The 21649-nt window shown below is 41.2% G+C and overlaps 1 protein-coding gene across 1 annotated transcript in view; it reads right to left on the bottom strand.

The window, feature by feature from the left end:
* Window positions 1-14450: 14450 nt before the first annotated feature.
* The window catches only part of LOC118840826 (cocaine esterase-like), a 28892-nt gene continuing 21693 nt past the window's right edge, over window positions 14451-21649 (bottom strand). The window contains exons 9-13 of the mRNA XM_036748183.1: window positions 21196-21270; window positions 19877-20024; window positions 17917-18039; window positions 15590-15668; window positions 14451-14694 (exon numbers count right to left, since the gene is read on the bottom strand). Of these exons, the coding sequence (XP_036604078.1) occupies window positions 14511-14694; window positions 15590-15668; window positions 17917-18039; window positions 19877-20024; window positions 21196-21270 (609 nt within the window). The 3' untranslated portion in view covers window positions 14451-14510. The remainder of the gene's footprint in view (window positions 14695-15589; window positions 15669-17916; window positions 18040-19876; window positions 20025-21195; window positions 21271-21649) is intronic.

Raw genomic sequence — 21649 nt, 5'->3', positions numbered from 1 at the left:
TGATTATTTTCTTTCTTTATCTCTCTCCCTTTTTTCTTCCTTCCTCTCTTCCTTCCATTCTTCCTTCCTCTCTTCCTTCCATTCTTCCTTCCTCCTTCCCTTCCTCCATCCCCTTTTCTCGTTTCCTTCTTTCTTTCCTTTCGGCTCTCATTTATTTCCCAACTATCACTTCCACCCTTGAGTAAGATCCTCAGAGAAAAGGTGCCTCTCCTAAGTTCTATAGAACTCTTTCAGTCTGCATTATTAAAACTATTGCTCGAGCCCCCATTGATGTGTTTCCCATTAACAGTCAGCCAGTAAATATAATTAGCTCAAAAAATGGTAATTATGAAAACAAAATAGTAAAAACAGTAGCTATAAAACATTTCCCCATAAACCTATGGGGAATATAATATAATATAATATAATATAATATAATATAATATAATATAATATAATATAATATAATATAATATAATAATATCATTATGAATGATAATATATTAATAATAAATAATGTTATATAATATACATTATATGATACAATAATCCTTGTTATTACAATTATGATAATTATAATGATTATAAGCATTTATATTGTGTTTTAAGATGTGCAAAGTGCTTTACATAGGTTATTTGGTTTGAGCCTCATGAAAACTGTCTATATTGTTATCTCCATTTTACAGATAGTGAAACTGAATCTCAAAGAGGTTGAGTGACTTGCTTAGGTCATACAACTAGTAAATGTATAAGGCAGAATTTGAACAGAGGTCTTCCTGACTCTAAGTCCAATGCTCTATCCAGTACACTATCCATGTGCCTAACACAAACAATGGACTCAGACTCAGAGTACAGTATTAGTGAAGCACACAAGGGGAACACATTTGTCTGAGGCAATTTTAGTACCAAGACCCAAGATCCTTTCTTTCTTCATGGAGTCTTCATGACCCTCTCCTTGGATGTAGCACTTTTTATTATTATAGCTAGGATCCCAGGGTTTGCTCTTTTCTGCATCTTGACTCTTGATTGCCAAGGCTAGTTCCCTCTTGCTTTGAAAATTGTATTTTTCATATTATGAACTTGACCAAATTTAGTGAAACTGAACATTTCCATATAAAAAGAACAAAAAAGAGGATTAAAGGTGAAACTGTGAATCTCTGTTATATATATCTTATTTTTAAAAAGTACATAACAATTTTAATATTGCTTCCAAAGTGATCCTGCTTGCCTGTCTCCCTCCAAGCTTCCTTCTATTCTCTTCTGAGCTCTTTTGTGCACACTTGTAAACCTCCCTCTTTCCCTCCCTCTTTCCTTTCTTCCTTCCTCCTTCCTTCCTTCCTTCCTTTCCTCCCTCCCTTCCTTCCTTCCCTCCTTCCTTCTTTTCCTCCCTCCCTCCCTTCCTTCCTTCCTTCCTTCCTTCCTTCCTTCCTTCCTTCCTTCCTTCCTTCCTTCCTTCCTTCCTTCTTTTCCTCCCTCCCTTCCTTCCTTCCTTCCTTCCTTCCTTCCTTCCTTCCTTCCTTCCTTCCTTCCCTCCTTCCTTCCCCCCCTCTCTTTCTAACCACTATAGTGATTATAAAGTTATCCTGTCTTGCCTGACTCTCCACCCCACAAAACTCCTCCTTTGTAACTTAGTCAAGAAATACAAATCAAAGCAGTGGGCATGACCTACTTTAACTCTGTCAGGAAATAGGTGGCATGCTTTGTTAGGCCTCTAAAAACATCATTGGGCATTACATTGAGCAGAGTTCTTAAGTCTTTCAAAATGGTTTATCTTTACAATGTTGTGGTTATTATATAAACTGTTCTGGTTTTGCTCACTTCACTTGGCATTAGTTCATAAAATTTTCCTCAAGTGTCTCTAAATCCTTCTCTTTTATTAGATTGTATGGTACAATGATATTCCATTGCATTTACATACCTTAATTTTTCAACCATTCCCTAGCAAGGGTGGGGAACCTGTGGCTTGGAGGCTACATGTAGCCCTCTTGGTCCTCAAGTGCAGCCCGTTGACTGAATCCAAACTTCACAGAGCAAATCAGTTTGGATTCAGTCAAATGGCCACACTTGAGGACCCAGAGGGCCACATGTAGCCTCCAGGCCACATGTTCCCCACCCCTGCACCTCGTTGATGGGTATCATTGGTTTCCAGTTCTTTGCTATAACAAAAAGTATTGCTATTAATATTTTTGTACAAATGGGTCTACTTCCTCTTTGAGGCTGTTAAACCTGAAAGTTTGGTTGAAGAAGGCAAACAAGCTAGGTGATAGAAAAATCTATGTTGTTTATTATTTTCCCTTAAGCATAGCTAAGCTAGCTTACTTGTACGTACAAGGAGTCAGAGCATAAGCTCTGGCTGTCTGAACAAAGAAATGAGAAAACTTATTTACATTATATTTAGTGGACTCAAGAAGCCTGTGTTACCTCACTTTTATGATCCCCATGTATGTTTAACCATAATACAAGAAGAGGATTTTCCTCAATGGAATAGATTTGTAAATACAATAAGATAAGAGTGTTGACAAGGGTCAGCTGAAGTATATCCGTAGAATATTAAGCGAGTTAGTCTCTCAGGATTAGGGTCTCATCCCCTAATGGTTAACAGGGGAAAGACTGTTCTTAGGTCAGCCGGATCTGGTCTTGTTGACAGAGAAAAGATATTGTCTGAGCAAACTTGAGAGAACAAAGAAGCCCAGGTCTAGCTGATCATTAATTCAGGCCCTGGCCCTGGATTGAAATCACAAAAATGATATAAAATGGCATAAAATGTTCCACAAGGCATATTCTGACATTGATATAGTGGGTCCAAGAAAATACAGAGTTGAATGACTTTTGGAAACTGTACAGTTATACCTGTGAAAGGGTCTTGAATATGCAGAGGAGAACAAAGCTTCCCACAAGACAGAAATCACTGCCAGGCTTGATTTTGCAAAGGAGAAAACTGAATTTACACTTTTTATCCCTACTTTGGGAAGTTATGGAATATAAATCAATATGATTCTTTTTCATATCACTTTAGAGCTCCCAGCTGGAAGGATCCCAGTAATTCACAATGTAAAATCTATTTTCTCTTACTCATTCTGTCTTTGTCTCTCTGTGTGTATCTCACTCTGTCTTTGACTGTCTCTCTGACTCTACCTCTGTCTGTCTGTCTGTCTGTCTCCCTCTGCATCTCTCTCTCTCTCTGCCCACTTCCTCTTTCTGTCCCTCCCTTCCTCCTTCCCATCCTCCTTTCATCTCTTCCTCTCTCTAACTCCCTCTTCCTCTTTCTCTCTACCTCCTTCCCTCCCTTTCTCTATTTCCCTCCCTCTCTCTCTCTCACAATGTCTTTCTGTGTGTCTCTCTGCCTTTCTCTTTGTCTCTTTCTCTCTTCTCTCTCTATCTGTCTCTCTCAACAGTCACCGCCCCTCACTTTCATCCATCTTGAGCAAATCAGAACACTTGTGAATAGCCAAATTTTCATCCGTTGTCCGCTTTAAATATTAATTTAACAGAAATGCAAACAAGCTTTAGAGAAGTCTCACACTTTGGATTTGACATCTCCTCTCCCCAACTGGGAGAGGAGAGAAGGGCAGGCAAATTATTGTTCAGTATCATCAGTGCTTCTGATTAGAAAGTTCAGTAATAACTGGTCTGCCTAGACAGGCCCCTCACCTTGGTGTCAGGCTGAGCCCCTGCTTGGGGTGGGCAGAGACAGCAGTGGGGGTGGCTGGTAGCTGCTAATGTGCCAGCTGCCCCATTTGCTTCCATACCCACTCCACTCTCTCTCCAAACTCAAGTACAGGATGTTTGAGTTTACCTTCTTGCCTATACACATCTTGCCTCTCATAAGACTTCTTCAAGATAAGGAGACAGTAACACTGGCTCTTTATGACATAATTCCTTCTAGTCAATGGATAAAAGCAAACCAAGATTTCTGTCCCCTCTAACAGGCTCCTTCTCAGTTTCTCTAAATCCTTTGGTAGAGGGAGTTGATATATATTGGATATCACATCATTATTAAAGAAGTTTTCTGCAAAGATTTTTTCCTGATTATTTGGTTCCCTTCTAATTTTAACTGTATTGATTTTGTTTATGCAAACATTTTCAGTTTCATATAACAAAAATGATCTAATCTCTTGCAACCCTCTTGAACTCCTATTTGATCAAGAACTCTTCACATATCCATAATTATGAAAGCTATCTCCTTTCTCATTCCTCTAATTTGTGATGTATCCTTTTATATAATTCATGAATCATGGATCTATTTGAATCATGTTGCAGATTATGGTGTGAGATATTGGTCTAAATCCAATTTCTACCAAATTGTTTTCTACGTTTTTTTTAGCAGTTTTTGTAGAATAATGAGTCCTTGCCTCAGTTGTTGAAGTCCTTGAGTTTATTGAACATTATGCTGGTATGTTCATTTCCTTCTGGATCTTGTGTACCTAATCTGTTCTACCAACTTTCCTTTTTTTAAGCATTGCCAAATAGTTCTGATAATTACAGCTTCATAAGTAGCAATACAAGTACATTAGCAATACAAGTATACAATACAAGTACATTAAGTATATTAAATATAATAAGCAAGAAAGTCTGAGGTTTGGTACTGCAAGGCCCTTTTTCTTCTCACTTTTTGTCATTATTTCTGCTGAGATTTTTGACCTTATGCTAGTATTGCTAAAGGTTTTAAAGTTTAACAAGAGCTTCCCTTATAAAAGCATTAAGTGCTAAATGAACATGCAGGGCAGCTAGATGACTGAGTGGGCCTGGAGTCAGGAAGATCTGAGTTCAAATCTGGCCTCAGACAATTACTAGTTGTGTTGCCACTTAACCCTGTTTGCCTCAGTTTCCTCATCCATAAAAGGAACTGGAGAAGGAAATGAAAAACCACTCCAGTATCTTTGCCAAAAAACTCCAAATGGGGTCACAAAGAGTCAGACATGACTGAAATGATTCAACAACAAGAACAGGAATATATGATTGTGAGGTAATATAGCAGGAACCCTGTAAGTATTCTATAACTCAATATATACCAGTTAACCCTAAGCCTTAGGCCTTAAATATAGATTGAATTAAATTACCTCATCCTACTGGTTAGTTTTCAGTAAACCAGAAAATTTAATTAGCCAGAACATCTTGGAGAGGTTATCTGCCCCGCCCCCCCAAAAACCCTAATATCTGGGAACAGTGGGAGAAGGAGGGAGTTCAGATAGAGCATTTCTCCTGTTTCTTTAGTATGACAGACATGATGAAAATAAGTCAGTGCTAGATTTAGAACCAGGGGACTCAGTTCTTTTATTTACCCTCTGTGTGACCATGAGCAACTCCCTGAACATTTCTGGCCTTTATTTTTCTCCTCTGAAAAATGATCAAGTTGGGCTAATCCTATAGATATGTTTAGCTTTAATTTTCCACTTGAAAGTGCCCAATGTGCCAGTTTACAGAGAGCCTCTCTTGTTCTTTAGTGACTCGACTGCCAAATCATTTAGGACATTTGATGGTTTGGGATTCTTCCATTTGGCATATTAATGACATCCTGTCCTTCCCCACCTACTCCAAGCTAGCAGAGAAATTTTTAATTTTAGCCCCTTTGAGATAAACTTGTTTAGACTCAGGGCCTAACTTAGCTACTAATTAAGGCCCTCTAAGCTTTCCTCACTCCTTCAACAAAGGCTAGGAGGATAGGTTTCTGACAAAGTAAGTCGCAGACTTATGTTGCACAAACCCAGGGAGCAGCACTGTGGTAGAGTGAGGAAATCTACCAGGGTCTCAGTCCCAAAGCCTTATCCAGTTGAGATTAGCAAACTAGCTGTGTGACCCTGGGCAAGTCGCTTCACCCTGTTTGCCTCAGTTTCCTCATCTATAAAATGAACTGGAGAAGGAAATGGCAAACCACTCCAGTACCTTTGCCAAGAAAACCCCAAATGGGGTCAAGAAGAGTCAGACGCGACTGTAACAACTGAACAACTCACCCTCTTTAGTAGTTCTCTGTGCAGTGTTCTAATCTCACTTCTATGGTGCCCTCCCTTTCACAATTTCATTCTCAAATTTTACGTATGAAATAGAGAATTGGGATAAGGGTCTAGGTGAGAAAGATGGTGTGAGAATGGAAACATACTGACAAGAAATGTAAGTTGCTCTCAATCCTGCTTTCATACCCCGTAATGTGGACTATTTAGTTAAGTATCATCAGACTGGCAGAATTACCAAATAGCTTACAAGACTGGGGAACCTGCTGTTTTGTAAAACTTGGACTCAGTCAAAAGGCTGAACCCAAGGACCTAGAAGGCCACATGTGGCCTCATGGCCATAAGTTTCTCACCCCTGGTTACTAGCACTCAGTACAGAGAAAGGAAGGGCTTGGATCACACACACACACACACACACACACACACCCATGCACCCACACACAATCACCCTCACCTCAGCCCAGGTAATTCCACCTTCAGAGAGCAAAGCCTCTGGGGTAAAGGTGTGGGTGAGGATGGGAGTGGGGTAGGGGGAAAGTATCTTCTTTCTTCACCTCCGAAGAAGGTGGTTTGGAAACATTTTGACCTATACCACAAATAACCTAACATCTCTGATTACATGTAATTCCTCATGCCACAGGTTCTTATATTTTAATTACAACACCTGATCAGCATTAAGCAGGCTAATTTTACCCAACAAAGGCAAAAAAGATTTGAGAACCTGAGATAAGCACAGAGGACTAGATGACAAAAAGTAAAGGAAAAACAGATAAACTAGAAACCAGAAAACTCATAGAAATTATAAATATGACCAACAGCTGGTTTTTTTTGAAGAGTCTAATAAAATTGACAAACTTTTAACTAATCTGATTAAAAAACAAGCAGAAAATCAAATCAACAAAATAGCAAACACTTTTTTCCCCTGCTGTGTCCAGAGAGTAAAGACCGCTGCTCAGTCATGGCACCAGAGACAAAAAATGAACCAGGAGGAGGGAGGGAGTGGGATACCTTCCCTTACTCTTCACCCTGCACCTACTATCCCCTTTATAGACTCCCATGGTGTGGGTGTCTTGTCTTATTCTGTCTTCAGTTTCAGGTGCTCGAGGTGATTCCTACCTTCCCCAGGAGTTGGAGCCACAGAGACAATGGAGACAAGATTCCAGGCAGGATGTTGTTACCAACCTGGCATGGAAGCCCTGAGAAGCTCAGAAGCTTGGGGATCAAGTCCAAAGGAGGGGCTTTGTACTTGGAACTTGGACTGTTCTGTTATAGGAGGTACCTAAGCTAAATAATTTGTATATTGTTTTATACCTTACTTTGTACTGTACGAGTCAGTTCCGTTGACAGAATTTTGCAAACTTCATTTGTTGCATGCTTGACTGATACTTTCTGTATATCTATATATGCTGTTACATTCTATATTACCTAGTCCTGACCAAGCACTGATAGAACTTTTTGTGTGAGAAATTTGGCAGCACTAGATGAATACTGACTAGAAGAAATATATTAATCTTTGGCATTCTAACTGACCACAAACAGTCACCAACAGTAGGCAGGCTTTATCCTGGGCCAATGGTGTTCTGGTAAATGTTTAACAATTGGCTTCACCCCAAAAAAGTACCTGCGATACTTTTAAGTCTAATAAGCATTGTTAACATTTTTTCTATTACTTTCTTAAGTCTAGTGAATCAACAGAACAATGAATCAAGCTCTGATTTGTAGTGGTTTCTGAGGTATAAATTCTTACACTGAAAAGTTAACTCCCAGGAACAGATTTGAGTTCACTCCAGCATTTTCATATCCTGGGCCCTCTTCTTTCTCTCTACATTCTCTCACTTGATGACCTTCCATGAGTTTAATGATTATCTCTATGCAAATCCCTCCTATATCTAAATAGCCAGCCCTATTCTCGCTCTTAAACTAAAGTCCTACATTGTCACCTGCCTATTGTCCAATATGGGCTTTCAGTATATGGCTGATGTGTAATGTCCCAGCTTCCCCTCTATCTCTGGGAGATATGAAAAGCCTGCACATGAAGAAGCATTTCATAAAAGGCAGGGCCTCATCAAATCTGAGGAGTCAAATGGGACTTTCAACAAAGGTCCTTGAGACTATTTGCATTAATGGTTCCCAGGTCAAGCCTGAGTATCTGGATGCAACTACAGTATTTATTGGGCTGGGTACATATGAGGATTATTTTAAGGCAGGGCTTCTTACCCTGGGATCTGTGGACTTTAAAAATATTTTGACAACTGCTTTTCATTATAACTGGTTTTCTTTGTAACCTTCCATATTTTATTTTGTGCATTTAACAACATGATTCTGAGAAGAGATGCATAGCCTTCACCAGACTGCCAGAGGGTTCCACAACACACTGAAAAGGTTAAGCTTCCTTTCTTGGCCGTTTAAGCCATAAGCAGGTTCAATGACAAGAAGAGGGGTGTATGTGTAGTGGAGTAGTCTCATGCCTGCTCCCTCTGCAATCTGCCCTTCTGACCTGAGATTAATATCTACAGTTAATCTTGAGTCAATATGTCTTACTGAAAGAACACAGGCTAGCATAGGTGCTCATAGTGGTTCTGAGGAGGAATCCACCATTGGGTATGTCTATCCAAACTAACTCAAGTCCTTTGCTTGCTTGTATGTATACTTTGAAAAGGTATACATCAGGTTTGATAGTGAAGGTAGCAAGTCCAGAGCAACACTTTACCAAGTACAGTGTTAGGTTAGGAAAAGTCAGGGCTTTAGGGGACTGCCCTTTAAGAATGCCTGGAGGTGGGCTGGAGCTAGCTGGAACAGGTTTTGAGAGTCCACTGGAGGTATAAGGAGAAAAGATGTGCTTTGAAACAGTTGCTGTGAGAATTGCAAAAAGAATTCCAATAAGGGTGAAAGTGAAAGGATTGCCTCACAGCAGTGAATGCACAGTAGAGATTAGCTCTGCTGTATGAATTCTTCCAGCTCTGTTCAGTGGCATAAAACAGATGGTAGGAATGATCCCAGGGCTAGAGTCTGATAAGTCATGGGCCATGAAAGTAGCAGCAAGCAAGGAATTCAAGAGTAGGGAACACTATTATGTTGGACTGGTTATCTATAGGGTCAAGACTGGAAAAAGAAAAGTGAAGCCAGAGCCTGGGAGGATGGTGATGGGTGAAGGGACTGCAAGTCACCTATCCTATTAGCTAACCTAATAGGTATGAGGTTGTACCTCAGAATTGTTTTAATTTGCATTTCTCCAACAATAGTGAGTTAGAGCATTTTTTTCCATATGGCCATAGATAGTTTTGATTACTTCATCTGGAAACTGAACATATCTTTTGATCATTTATCAATTGGGGAATGGCTCTTATTTTTATAAATTTGACCCAGTTCTTCATATGTTTGAGAAATGAGGCTTTATCAGAGAAACTTGCTTCAAAAAATTTTTCTACAGTTATTACTGATAACTGTATTCCCCTCCATCCTATTCCCTCCCACCATGTTTATTATATTCTCTCTCTCCTTTCACCCTGTCCCTCCTCAAAAGTATTTTGCTCCTGACTACCCCTCCCCTAATCTGCCTCCCTTCTATCTCTTCCTCCCCCACTTCTCTTATCCTCTTCCACTCCTACTTTCCTGTAGGATAAGTAAGATAGATTTCTATATTGAGTGCATATGTTATTCCCTCTTTGGGTCAATTCTGATGAGAGTAAGGTTCATTCATTCCTCCTCAGCTCCCCCTCTTCCCCTCCACTGCAAGAGCTTTTCCTTGCTTCTTTTATGTGAGATGATTTGTCCCATTCTACCTCTCCCTTTCTCTTTCTCCCAGTACATTCCTCTCTCTCACACCTTAATTTTATTTTTTAGATATCATGCCTTCATATTCAACTCACACTTCTGCCCTCTGTCTATATATAATCCCTGTAACTACCCTAATAATGAGAAAGGTCTTATGAGTTACAATTATCATCTTCCCATGTAGGAATTTAAACAGTTTAAACTTATTAAGCCCCTTATGATTTCTCTTTCTTGTTTACATCTTTACGCTTCCCTTGAGTCTTATATTTAAAAGTCAAATTTTCTATTCAGTCTTGTCTTTTCATCAAGAATGCTTAAAAGTCATCTATCTCATTGAATATCAATTTCCCCTCAAAGTATTATACTCATTTGGATGTGTAGGTGATTCTTGGTTGTAATTCTAGCTCTCTTGACCTCTGCAATATTATATTCCAAGATCCGTTAATATAGAAGCTCATAAATCTTGTATTATCCTGACTGTGGCTCCATGATACTTGAATTATTTCTTTCTGACTGCTTGCAATATTTTCTTCTTGAACTGGGAATTCTGGAATTTGGCTATAATATTCCTGGCAGTTTTTATTTTGGGATCTATTTCAGGAGGTGATGAGTGGATTCTTTCAATTTCTATTTTACCCTCTGGTTCTAGAATATCAGGCAGTTTTCCTTGACAATTTCTTGAAAGATGGTGTCTAGGCTCTTTTTTGATCATGGCTTTTAGGTAGTCCAAAAATTTTTGAATGATCTCTCCTGGATCTGTTTTCTAGGTCAGTTGTTTTTCCAATGAAATGTTTTAGATTCTCTTCTATTTTTTCATTCTTTTGGTTTTCTTTTATTGTTTCTTGATTTCTCATAAAGTCATTAGCTTCCATTTGCTTCATTCTAATTTTTAAGGAATCATTTTCTTCAGTGAGCCTTTGGATCTTTTTTCCATTTGGCCAATTCTGCTTTTTAAGACATTCTTCTCCTCACTGGCTTTTTGGACCTCTTTTGCCATTTGGTCTAGTCTTTTTTAAGGTGTTATTTTCTTCAGTATTTTTTTTGTGACTTCTTTACCAAGCTGTTCACTTGTTTTTCATGATTTTCTTGCATCACTCCCATTTCTACCTCTACCTCTCTTACTTAATTTTCAAAATCATTTTTGAACTCTTCCATGGCCCAAGAGCAGTTCATGTTTTTCTTGGAGGCTTTTGATGTAGGCTCTTTGACTTTGTTGACTTCTTCTGGCTGTATGTTTTGGTCTTCTTTGTCACCAGAGAAAGATTCCAAAGTCTGAGTCTGAATCTGAGTCCATTTTTGCTGCCTGGCCATGTTCCCAGCCAACTTACTTGACCCTTGAGTTTTTCATTGGGGTATGATTGCTTGTAGAGTAAAGAGTACTTTGTTCCAAGCTTGAGGGGATGCACCGTTGTTTTCAGAGCTATTTCTATACAACCAGCTCTGCCACACCAGCATTCCTCCTCCCCCAAGAACCACCAACCTGGACCTGACTCAGATCTTAAGCAGGCTCTGCACTCCTGCTCTGACCCACCACTTAATTCTTCCCACCAGGTGGGCTTGGGGCCGGAAGCAACTGCAGCTGTAGTTCTGTAGCTGTACCACCCCTGCTGCCCCCGGGGCAGTGGCAGAACCACGAACTCTGTCCCCTGCACCTTTTCCCACTAAACTTCTCTGTTGTCTTTGGTGTTTGTGGGTTGAGAAGTCTGGTAACTGCCACATCTCACTGATTCAGGGCGGTAGGGCTCGTTCTGCCTGGCTCCTGGTCTGGTCGGTCTTGGCGCAGCCCACGCTGAGCCCTGCTCCACTCCACTCCCAGATCCACACACGATAGACCTTACCCTGTGACTATCTGGGCTGTAATGGGCTGGAGCCCTGCTTCCCTCTGCTATTTTGTGGGTTCTGCAGTTCTATAATTTGTTCCAAGCCATTTTTTATAGGTGTTTGGAGGGACCTGGGGGGAGCTCCCAGAAGTCCCTGCTTTCCAGCTACCATCTTGGCTTCACTCCCCCATGTAGTCAATTCTAAAGTTCTTTGGAGAGACCTTGAGAACGTCCTTGAATCACTTTTTCTGACCTCTACCTGAGCACCTACCTGCCTTGCATGAATACTTCACAAAATAGTATTCTAGGCAAGCATACATTTGGCATTTGAACAATGTGGCCAGCTAGCTGCATGACTGTATGTCACTTAACCTCTGTCTACCTCCGTTTCTTCATCTCTAATACTGGGATAAGAATAACACCTCCCTCACAGAGTTAGTGTGATGATCAAATGAGGTAATAGTTGTAAAACACATAGTATCATGGTTGGCACATAGTAGGCACTATATAGATTTTAACTATTATTCCTATTATTATAAACTATAGTTAATACACATCTATCCAAACAAGATATAAAGCATAGAGTGTTCTTCACAGATAAGCATTGTAAGTCTTTCTATTTTCCCAGTAAAACAAAATAGTCTTGTAATGATGATATCCCTTAAGTCTAAAGCTAGTGAAGCTTGACTGAGATGACATATTCGAGAGTGAAGGACTTGGAGCCTAAAGAACTGAGATGGAGCCTCAGAACAACCCCTTCTTAGCTGTGTGACTTAGGGTGAAGCACACTTTCTGGGACCTTGAGTCTTTTTTGGTACAATGAGTGGGTGGATCAGACATGCTTTTTAAAAGCAATCTGGTTAAGTGACTTGCCCAGGGTCCAGCATCTAGTAACAGTCTGAAGCTGGATTTGAACTCAGGTCCTCTTGACTCCATGGCTGGTGCCTATCCACTATGCCACCTAGCTGCCCTTGGATCAAATATTCTTTAAGCTCTTGTCCAGCTTGGATCTGGTGCTCACAATAACTCTAGGAGGTCAGTGGTGCATTTTTATTATTCCCACTGAGTTCATAAGGAAAAAGACATGCCAACTGACAAAGGGATTTTGTTGTTTATGAAGGGCATACCATGCACCAGGCACTCAAGCACTGGGGATGCAAAAAGAGGTAAAAATCTGTCCTAATGGAGCTCATAATCTAATGAAGGGAGACAAGAGCCTGCTGCATAAACAACATATACAAGGCAAATTGGGGATGATCAATAGCAAGAAGGTACCGGGATTAAGGGCCCCTTAGCAAAGACTCCTTGCAAAAGGAGAGATTTTAGCTGAGAACTGAAGGAAGCCAGGAGGTGCAGATGAGGAGGGAGAGGGTTCCAGGCATTGGGGCAGCCAGAGAAAATACCCAGAGCCCAGAGATGGAATGTCTTGTTCCAGGAACTCCGAGGAGGCCAGTGTCACAGGATCAAAGAGCATGGTAGAGGGAGTAAAGTGGAGGAAAAGGTTGGGAGGGTCCAAATTCTGGTCTTTAAAAGCCAGACAAAGGGTTTAATATTTGATCCTAGAAGTAAAGGGAATCACTAGAGTTTATTACATAAAGTGTGACATCATCAGATTTGAGTGGAGGATGGGCTGGAGTGGAAAAAAAAACTGGGGCAAGGGAAACTAGACCACAGGCTACTTTGAAGGTCCATATGTGAGGTGACCCAGCCACCAAGCTACCCTTACATATATATCCTGCCTTAATTGTCTGAATTCTACATCAACTATGTGTTGTTTTATTAATCAGAAGACTCTTAGTGACAAAAATGTTTTAAAAGCTTAGTATTTGATTTTTCTTAATGAAGAGAATACTTTACTACCATATAGCCTTGTATCCCAGGGATGCGCTAGAGCCAATTTATACTAGAGCTGGTTGTTAAATTTTCAGCAGGAGGATTTACACTTCAGAATTGGCATCCAATACAAATTAGGGTTTGCATCATTATTTTTTTGATTTCTAAACTGAAGAAAGTGATGGGGACAATGTGAATGATATTCAGTAACTTAAAAGTATGTCCTGTGGGTTGTTCAGAGAGCTGATTGTTAAACATTAAGCAGCATACTCCTGCATTTATCTTGTTAGTAAAATGGATTGTTATTATGAAATATATTGCTAGTATAGTGAATCAGAATAGAGGAAGCATTTCCTTTGATTTTGCTATTTTTTCCAATAAAAGAAACCCTGTAGAAGAGATCAGAGATACTAATTGTCCCTATGCTGCTCCTTTGCAAGTAAGGAATCACTTGACTTGTTGGATTTTAGTGAAGTTTTGTTTTTGGGACCCTCAGTGTACCACATGGTCTCCTTGAAGGAATGTTGTCTGGGAAATGCTTGCTAATTGATGAAGCGGGACACAGACATCTGGCATTTTCCCCAGTCCCTGGCAACAGCTCAGTGCACTAAGAAGAACCTTAGATTAGGAGTCAGAGGACCTGTCTGCTTGGTGTCTGTGTCAGCTTGGACAAGTCCTTCCCTTTCTCTGGGCCTCAGTGTACATTCTTGATCAATGATTTCTAATATCCCTTCTAGTACTAAATTAATCATTAAATCAATGAGCAAGCATTAATTTTCCCCTACTAAGTGCCCTAGAGATACTACCTCTGCTATGGTCCTATGAAATGAAGTAGGGTTCTTTTTTCTCTAGAGACAGGGTGGACTGGCTGCTCTCTTCAGGTTCCCACTGTCTCAGAATTGGAAGGCCCCTTTCAAATGAGATGATATTGGTAAAAGTGTTTCCTTAGCACAGTGGCCGGTACATGGTAGACACTGTATTAATGGATTTTTTCTTCTGGATGTCATTTAAATGCTTCTCCCATAGCAGTAATGAGTGAGAGTGGAAGTATTTCACTCAAAACCCCACTCTTCTTTAGTTGAGACCAAGGAATGACTCAAAGCAAATTATGGGATGTTATTGATCTGACAAATGCAAAAACAGTTATGCTTAGAGATCACAACTCCACTCGGGCTTTTTCAGTCTGTGATTCCGTCATCTTCTGAGGCACAGTCTTGGTCCAGAACTCAAACTTATCCCTCTTCAGGCTCTTTCCCACAGACAACTGCAAATTCAGCTGCAGGTACTCTTCCTTCTGGTCATAGACTGGCCAGTGAATGAGGTCTGGGCCATTTGGGTCCCTGGGAGGAAAAATCAAACATTTAGAATCTGAAAGGGGCCACTGCACTGAGAAGTCTAGCAAGCCACCCTCAGGTCAGCCTGAGAGCCAAGGAAGGGGCCTGAGGGAGGGGCTAGCTGACAGTGGTAGCATCCATAGAGAGACTTGTTCATCCATTCTTAAGAAGATTGGTCCTCGCCTTTCCTGTTACACCTTTCTAATGCAATGAACATGCAAGGTCCAAAGAGTGAAAGGACTCTCATAGGGAATAAGTAGCCAAGTCTGGATCTGAACTCATAACATTGGACTCTATTTCACTGGAGTAGCTATATAGCACAGTGGATAAAGCCAGGCCTCAAGTCAGGAAGATCTGAGTTCAAATCCAGTCTCAGACATTTACTAGCTCTGTGACCCTGGGCAAATCACTTAACCATGTTTGCTTTTGTTTCCTCATCTGTAGAATGAGCTGGAGAAGGAAATGGCAAACCACTCCGGTATCTCTGCCAAGAAAACTCCAGATGGGGTCACAAAGAATCAAATACAATACCACTGGACCCCAAATCCAAGGCTCTTGCCACTACCACCTGTCCTAATGTTCACCAAAGGGGAAGAGAAGTCACTGAGACTCGAGGGTGGTAGTGAGGGCCAAGAGAGTCACTGATCTTTCTTGTTTTCCTTTCAAGATGTCCATGTGTAGGGTTAGTCTGCCATTGCAATGCCTCCCCTAACCTTGGCCATGAACTTGGGGAAGGTCTACAATGTCCACCACACCTTGCCTCTAGGTTGTAATAACATTTTTTTTTCCTGAGAACATTTCAATCAGGGAACTTTTATGTAAGTTGGAAACCTTTATGTGCCTAGGAATAGGCACTACCCCACAGGGAAACGATTGGGAACCGAAGGGGCAGTTTTCTCACCCGTGACGGGCAAAGTTTGCCCAGTAGCTCATTATCCTGTGGCTCAGGAGTTTTTCCTCTTCTGTTGCCTCTCCTAAAGCTAGGAACAGAAAAAGAAACATCTTGGTTAAGGTCAAAATGCAGACCCAAAGACCTCCTTTCTTCTGCTTATCAGCCCCCTCCACCCAATCCATCCTGCTCTGGTCACTGACCTTATCTTCCTAAAATAGGCTCCCTCATGTCACTCCTTCCCTAAGGACCTCCTGGGGTTTCTGTTGGCCTGCTCCATCTGACTGTACAACTGGGTCTTTCCCCAAAAGACAAAGTGGTGCTGCTGGACTGGAAATCAGACCTGAATTCTAATCTAACCTCAGATACTAACTAGATGAAACTGGGCAAGTCACTTTACCTCTGTCTGCCTTTGTTTCTTTGTTAGAAAAATGGGGATAATAATAGCACCTACACCCCAGGGTTGTTGGGAGGGTTAAAAAAGGGAGATAATATTTACAGATTGCTTTACAAAACTAATAAAAATGTTACATAAATGCTAGATATAATTGTTATACTACATTACATTTATATTATTATGTACTCAATATCGATGCATGATACAATAATAAAGTAAAAAATTTCATGTATTATATTGTTTTATAATAGCATATTTTATTATGTGTAATTATAATAATGGCATGATTGTTATAAATGTCATTTATAAGAATAATTATTATTATTCTGAGATACAACAGCATAGCATGAGCTCTGGTAAAGCCTTTGCCTATGGCCCCTGTCCCAGACAGTGCCTGCCATTCAATCCCCCTGCTTGGGGCAGTGCAGACAGGTGATGCAGCAGCAGCTGGCCCATAAGGTCATGAATTCACTGGCCATGGCAAGTCATGATACAGATAAATGGATAAACTGGCCTTCCAGTTCTGCCAGGACAGGAGCAAGGTGATAAAAATAGGGAGAGAAGATATCCAAAAACCCAGATCTGGGACCATCTATAAACTTCAACTCCAACGAATGCTAAATGTGAGACTTTTGTCCAACAATTAACAAATGAATGCACTGGTAGAGAAAATCAAGAATAACTGGAGAAAAAGGAGGGAGGGAGAAAGGAAGTGAGGGAGGGTGGAAGGAAGGAAGGAAAGAAAGAAGGCAGGGAAGGAGGAAGGGAGGGAGGGAAGACTTCCAGCACATTGGACACATCCTCTCTACAGGATTTATGGAAGCACAAGGACAAGAATTACCCAGGACGAAATAGTGTGACAGATTAGGGTCTACATCAGAGGAGAGGTGTGGGCATGGCTGAGGTCACTGGTCCACTGACGTATGGAAATGTGTTTTTTGCATTTGTGCCTCATCTTCCCTTCTGAGGAGTAAACGCCAGGAAGTCAGAGACTGTGTCTTAATTATCTTTGTGTCTTCTCCAGAGTAAACAGAGGGCTCTGCATGTTGGATGTGCTTCACCATGTAAACTGAATTGAAAGGGACAGTTGATTCAGTCTCTTGATTCAGTTCACCTGAATGATCAAAGGGACTTCCAAGGCTGATACCTTAGTCTCCAGTCACTCAGTCAATCAGGCAACTACTAATTGCTTCCTCTATCCCCAGCACAGTGCCAAGGATTGGGAGACACAAATACAAAGAATAAAAAATGAAATAAAAAATGAAAACAAAACCTCTTCTCAGGCAACTGGGCCCCTCTTCTGTGCCCCCTAATGAACCTGGTAGGGCAGAAGGAATATTGGATTTGGGCTTAGACCTGCTACCTCTGTGATACTAGAGAAGACCATTCTTCTCTCTGAAGTTCAGTTTCCTCTTTTATAAAACAGACACAATCTCTCCTTCCTCCATACCCTGACCCTCACAAGGTATTGGGGACGATCAAATAGCAGCTGGATGAGAAGTAGAATGAGTGCTGAACATGGAGCCAAGAAAACAGGAGTTCAGATCCTGACTCAGACTCTTAACTAGCTCTATGACTGTTGGCTAGCTGAGTCACCTTTCTCAGCCTCAGTTTCTTCATCTGTAAAATGGGGATAGCACCAGCGCTTACTTCACAGGGCTGTTTTGAGGCTATCAAATGAGGATGGCATACGCAAAGCTCTTTGTAACCCTTCAAGCAGTATATAAATGCTAGCGACTTTTAGCTATTGTTATTATCATTATTAAATGAGCTGCTGCATGGGAAGGTGCTTTGTGGAAAGGTAAAGCATTATCATACCTTTTGATGTCAGAGAGAGTGAGGTAGATGATGGAGATGGCAGGCCAGAGCCCCTGGGATTCTGCCTCTTCTTCTCCCCACCCTAAGCCACAGCTCCCCCCTCCAACTCATCTCCACTGCTTACGAGGTCCTCCAAAGAGAAAACGTAGCTCATCACTATGGTCTGCTTTCACAAAATCCGGTTTGACGTCCTTTAGTATGCTTGGGCGGTGCTGAAATTCGTAAAAGTAGACCGGAGAGCTGGGACCTAGGCAAACATAAGAAATGCCCATGGTTATTGACACATTGAACACAGGTCGGGACCACATGTCAGGGGCCCCAGCCTGATTCACCACTTTGGGGTGGGGAGGGTGATGGTAGCTGGTCATTAACAGGCAAGCTCCTAGAGGGCAGTCTTTTAAGGATTACTCTCTGATTCATGTTGGAAAATGCTATCGACATCCAGAGAAAGGACTATGGAGTCTGAATGCAGATTGAAGCATACTACTGTCTCTCTTTTATTTTGTTTCTTCTTTTCTGTGTTTTTTCCTTTGGTTCTAATTCTTCCTTATACCATGACTAAAGTGTAAATACGTTTAATACGATTTTACATATATAGCCTATATCATATGACAAGCAAAATCAGGGAGGTGGGAGTGGAGGGAGTGGGAGAAAATTTAGAACTCAAAATCTTATAGAAGCAGATGTTGAAAACTAAAACTAACTAGCTAAATAATTACAAAACCTCAAGTACTGTCTGAGAATGATGCTGAAAGGCAGGACAAGTGTTGGGGCCCAAAGTAACAAGACCTAGGTTGGAATCCTGGCCCTGTTGCTGACTGACTACAAGACCTTAGGGGAATCCTTTTACTTCTCTGAGGCTGATTTTTCAACTGTGAGGTGGAGAGAATAATGTCTGGTCTATTTGCCCTACAGGAAGGGGAAGGGAAGAGAATAAACATTTTATATTCAATTGTTTGTCAGTCATGTTTGACTCTGTGTGATTTCATTTGGGATTTCCTTGGATAAGGTACTGCAGTGGCTTGCCATTTCCTTCTCCAGCTCAGTTTACAGATGAAGAAACTGAGGCAAAGAGGGTGAAGTGACTTGCCCAGGGTCACACAGCTAGTAAGTGCCTGAGGCCAGATTTGAATTCAGGAAGAAGAATCTTCCTGATTCCAGGCCCAGCACTCTATCCACTGTGGCATGTAGCTGCCCTGGGAATAAGCATTTATAGAGCACCTACTTTGTGTCAGCCATTTGCTAAGCGCTTTACAAATATTATCTCACTGCAGCCTTGCAACAGCCCTGTGACAGAGGTGCTAATATTAATCCCATTTTATAGTTGAGGAAACTGAGACTTCCTTAGGATCACACAGCTAGAAGGTGTCCGAGTCTGGATTTGAACCCAAGGCTTCATGACTCCAGGTCTGATGTTCTGTCCCCTGGGATGAGGTTGTTGTGAGGATCCAGGGGGATCATGGATATAAAGGGTTTTATACCAATAAAACACTCTAGCAGGGGTGCTTGGATTTACTTTTAGTTGAGCACTTTGATAACTCGATTTCAATGTAACTGGTTTTCTCTGTTATGTATTTTTTTATACACTTAAAAACATTACTCTAGGGGCAGCTAGGTGGTGCAGTGAGTAGAGTTCCAGCCCTGGAGTCAGGAGGACCTGAGTTCAAATTTGGCCTTGGACATTTGACACAAGTACTAGCTGTGTGATCGCAGGCAAGTGACAACCCCAATTACCTTCCCTCCTTCAAAAATACCCCATTACTCTGGAAGGAATCTGTAACTTTCCGTGGATTGTCAAAGGGGTCCATAATGCTTATAGGAATGTGTGTTATTATTATTTATTATATTATTATTATTAGCTATTGTAGAGGATAGTCACTGAGTTATCCCCTGCTTGGGGTAGTCAGGGATAGGTGGGAAGAAGAAGGAAGGTAAACAAGGGGGTTTAACCAATCTGGAAACTCTAATAGTGAAGACAGAAGCAGGAGCCTCCTTCCACATGAATGTGTGAGTAACGTAGACACATTGCCCCAGAGATGAGACATTCTTACACTGATTCCCAAAAGGGTCCATGCCATACTCACTGTGTTGATATTTGGCCACTTTGAGGGAAGGAATAACAAAGACCATATCTCCCATTATTTCCTGGTATTGAGCTCGACATTCTCCAGGGTCCTCAGCATCTTTTACATACTCTTCCATTATCAAACGCACAAGCTCAGGAGAAAGACCCTATAGGAGACCCAGGAGGAGACAGCATAACAGAAAAATGAGCTTACTTGGCAGTGGTTTGTTTGAGGATGTTTGTTGGTTGATTGTAAGGAATAAAGAAGGGAGCTAGGTGGCATGGTGGACAAAGCACTGACCCTAGAGTCAGGGGGGCCCGTGTTGAAATCTGACCTCTGACATATATTAGCTATGCAACCCTGGGCAAGTCAATGAACCTTGTTTGCCTCAGTTCCTCATCTGAAAAATGAGCTGGAGATGGAAATGGCAAACCACTCTGGTACCTTTGTGAAGAGAACCCCCAAAAGTGCTCAGGAGGAGTCAGACATGACTCATTAACTAAACAACCACAAGGAATAAGCCCATCCAAGTTTTCTTGCTATTCTTAAGTCCTAGGTGTCATTAGATCCCTTTACCACCTCCCCACCAGGGCCTGCTCTTTCTGGGTTAAATTCCTCAAGAAGATACTAGACTACACTATGGTGTAGAAGGGACGTGGGGCTCAAGGAAAGGAGAGAGCTACATGAAGTATCAAAGGTCCCTTCCACCTCTGTGACCATGAAAGAAGAAAGTCAGAAAGTCTAAGGACCTTCACTGGCTCCCCCCAAGACAATTTCAATGGCATCCTAATTGGTCCCTGGGCCTCAGATCTCCTTCCACTCCAATCTATCCTCCACTCATCTTCTGAAGTAATTTTCCAAGCACAGATCTGACCATTTTACTCCCCTGCCCCAACTTAGGAAATTCTAGCGGATGCTCATTACCTTTAGGATTAAATATAAACTCTTCTGTTTGGTATTTAGAGCTTTTAACAACATGGCCCTGTTCAGTCTTCTCCTACATTGTTACCTCCTCACACTCTGTGGTCCAGATGTCAACTTTCTGGCTCCTCCTATTTCCCATGCCAGCTCTCATCTCTGTGCCTTTGCATTGGCAAGACTCAGGTCAGAGAGTCCCATCTATAGAACACCTCTTTTGGGCTCCTCCCTCCTCCAGCTGCAGTGCCTTACCCCTCCCCCAAGATTTCCTTCGTGTATATTTCCCATCTATTTCTGGATGTGCAGCGTATCTCCTTCATAGAGTATAAGATTGTTGAGGGCAGGGACTCTTTCACTTTGTCCCTGTCTGCTACATAGTGGATACTTATAAAAAAAAGCTTGATTAACTGGTATCTCACCAAATATGGGCTTAGCAATATTGATTGGATAATTTCTTTATCCATTCTTTCCTTAAATCCAGGAATGTTCCTTCCCTGTATAGAGAAAAATGGCGCACTGTGAATGGTCTTTAGAACTTTATGAAATTTATGCATTTTTAAACAAATCTAATCGAAGGAAGTAATTTTACCCTTTAAGGAGGAACTAGTGCCATAGATTTGTTAAGGAATTACTCAATACTGCCCAATACACACTGAACAATTCTCAAGATATTTTTCAAAATGGTGGGTAATGCCCAATACATAATAAACAGTGGTCACGGGTTTCTTCATAATGACCAGTGGCCTTAGAAAATGACTGATTTTTCTGACTACTGTGAATAGACTGACTTTACACTCATATGCTTAAGGAGGCACCTGACAAATGGTTGTTAACATCATGTCATATTTAAAATTAATATTGACCCAATGGCCT

This window comes from Trichosurus vulpecula, chromosome 3 (assembly GCF_011100635.1).
Source record: "Trichosurus vulpecula isolate mTriVul1 chromosome 3, mTriVul1.pri, whole genome shotgun sequence".
NCBI lineage: Eukaryota > Metazoa > Chordata > Mammalia > Diprotodontia > Phalangeridae > Trichosurus > Trichosurus vulpecula.
Note: the sequence above shows the minus strand (reverse complement) of the source record. Positions and strands in the feature narration are given on the sequence as shown.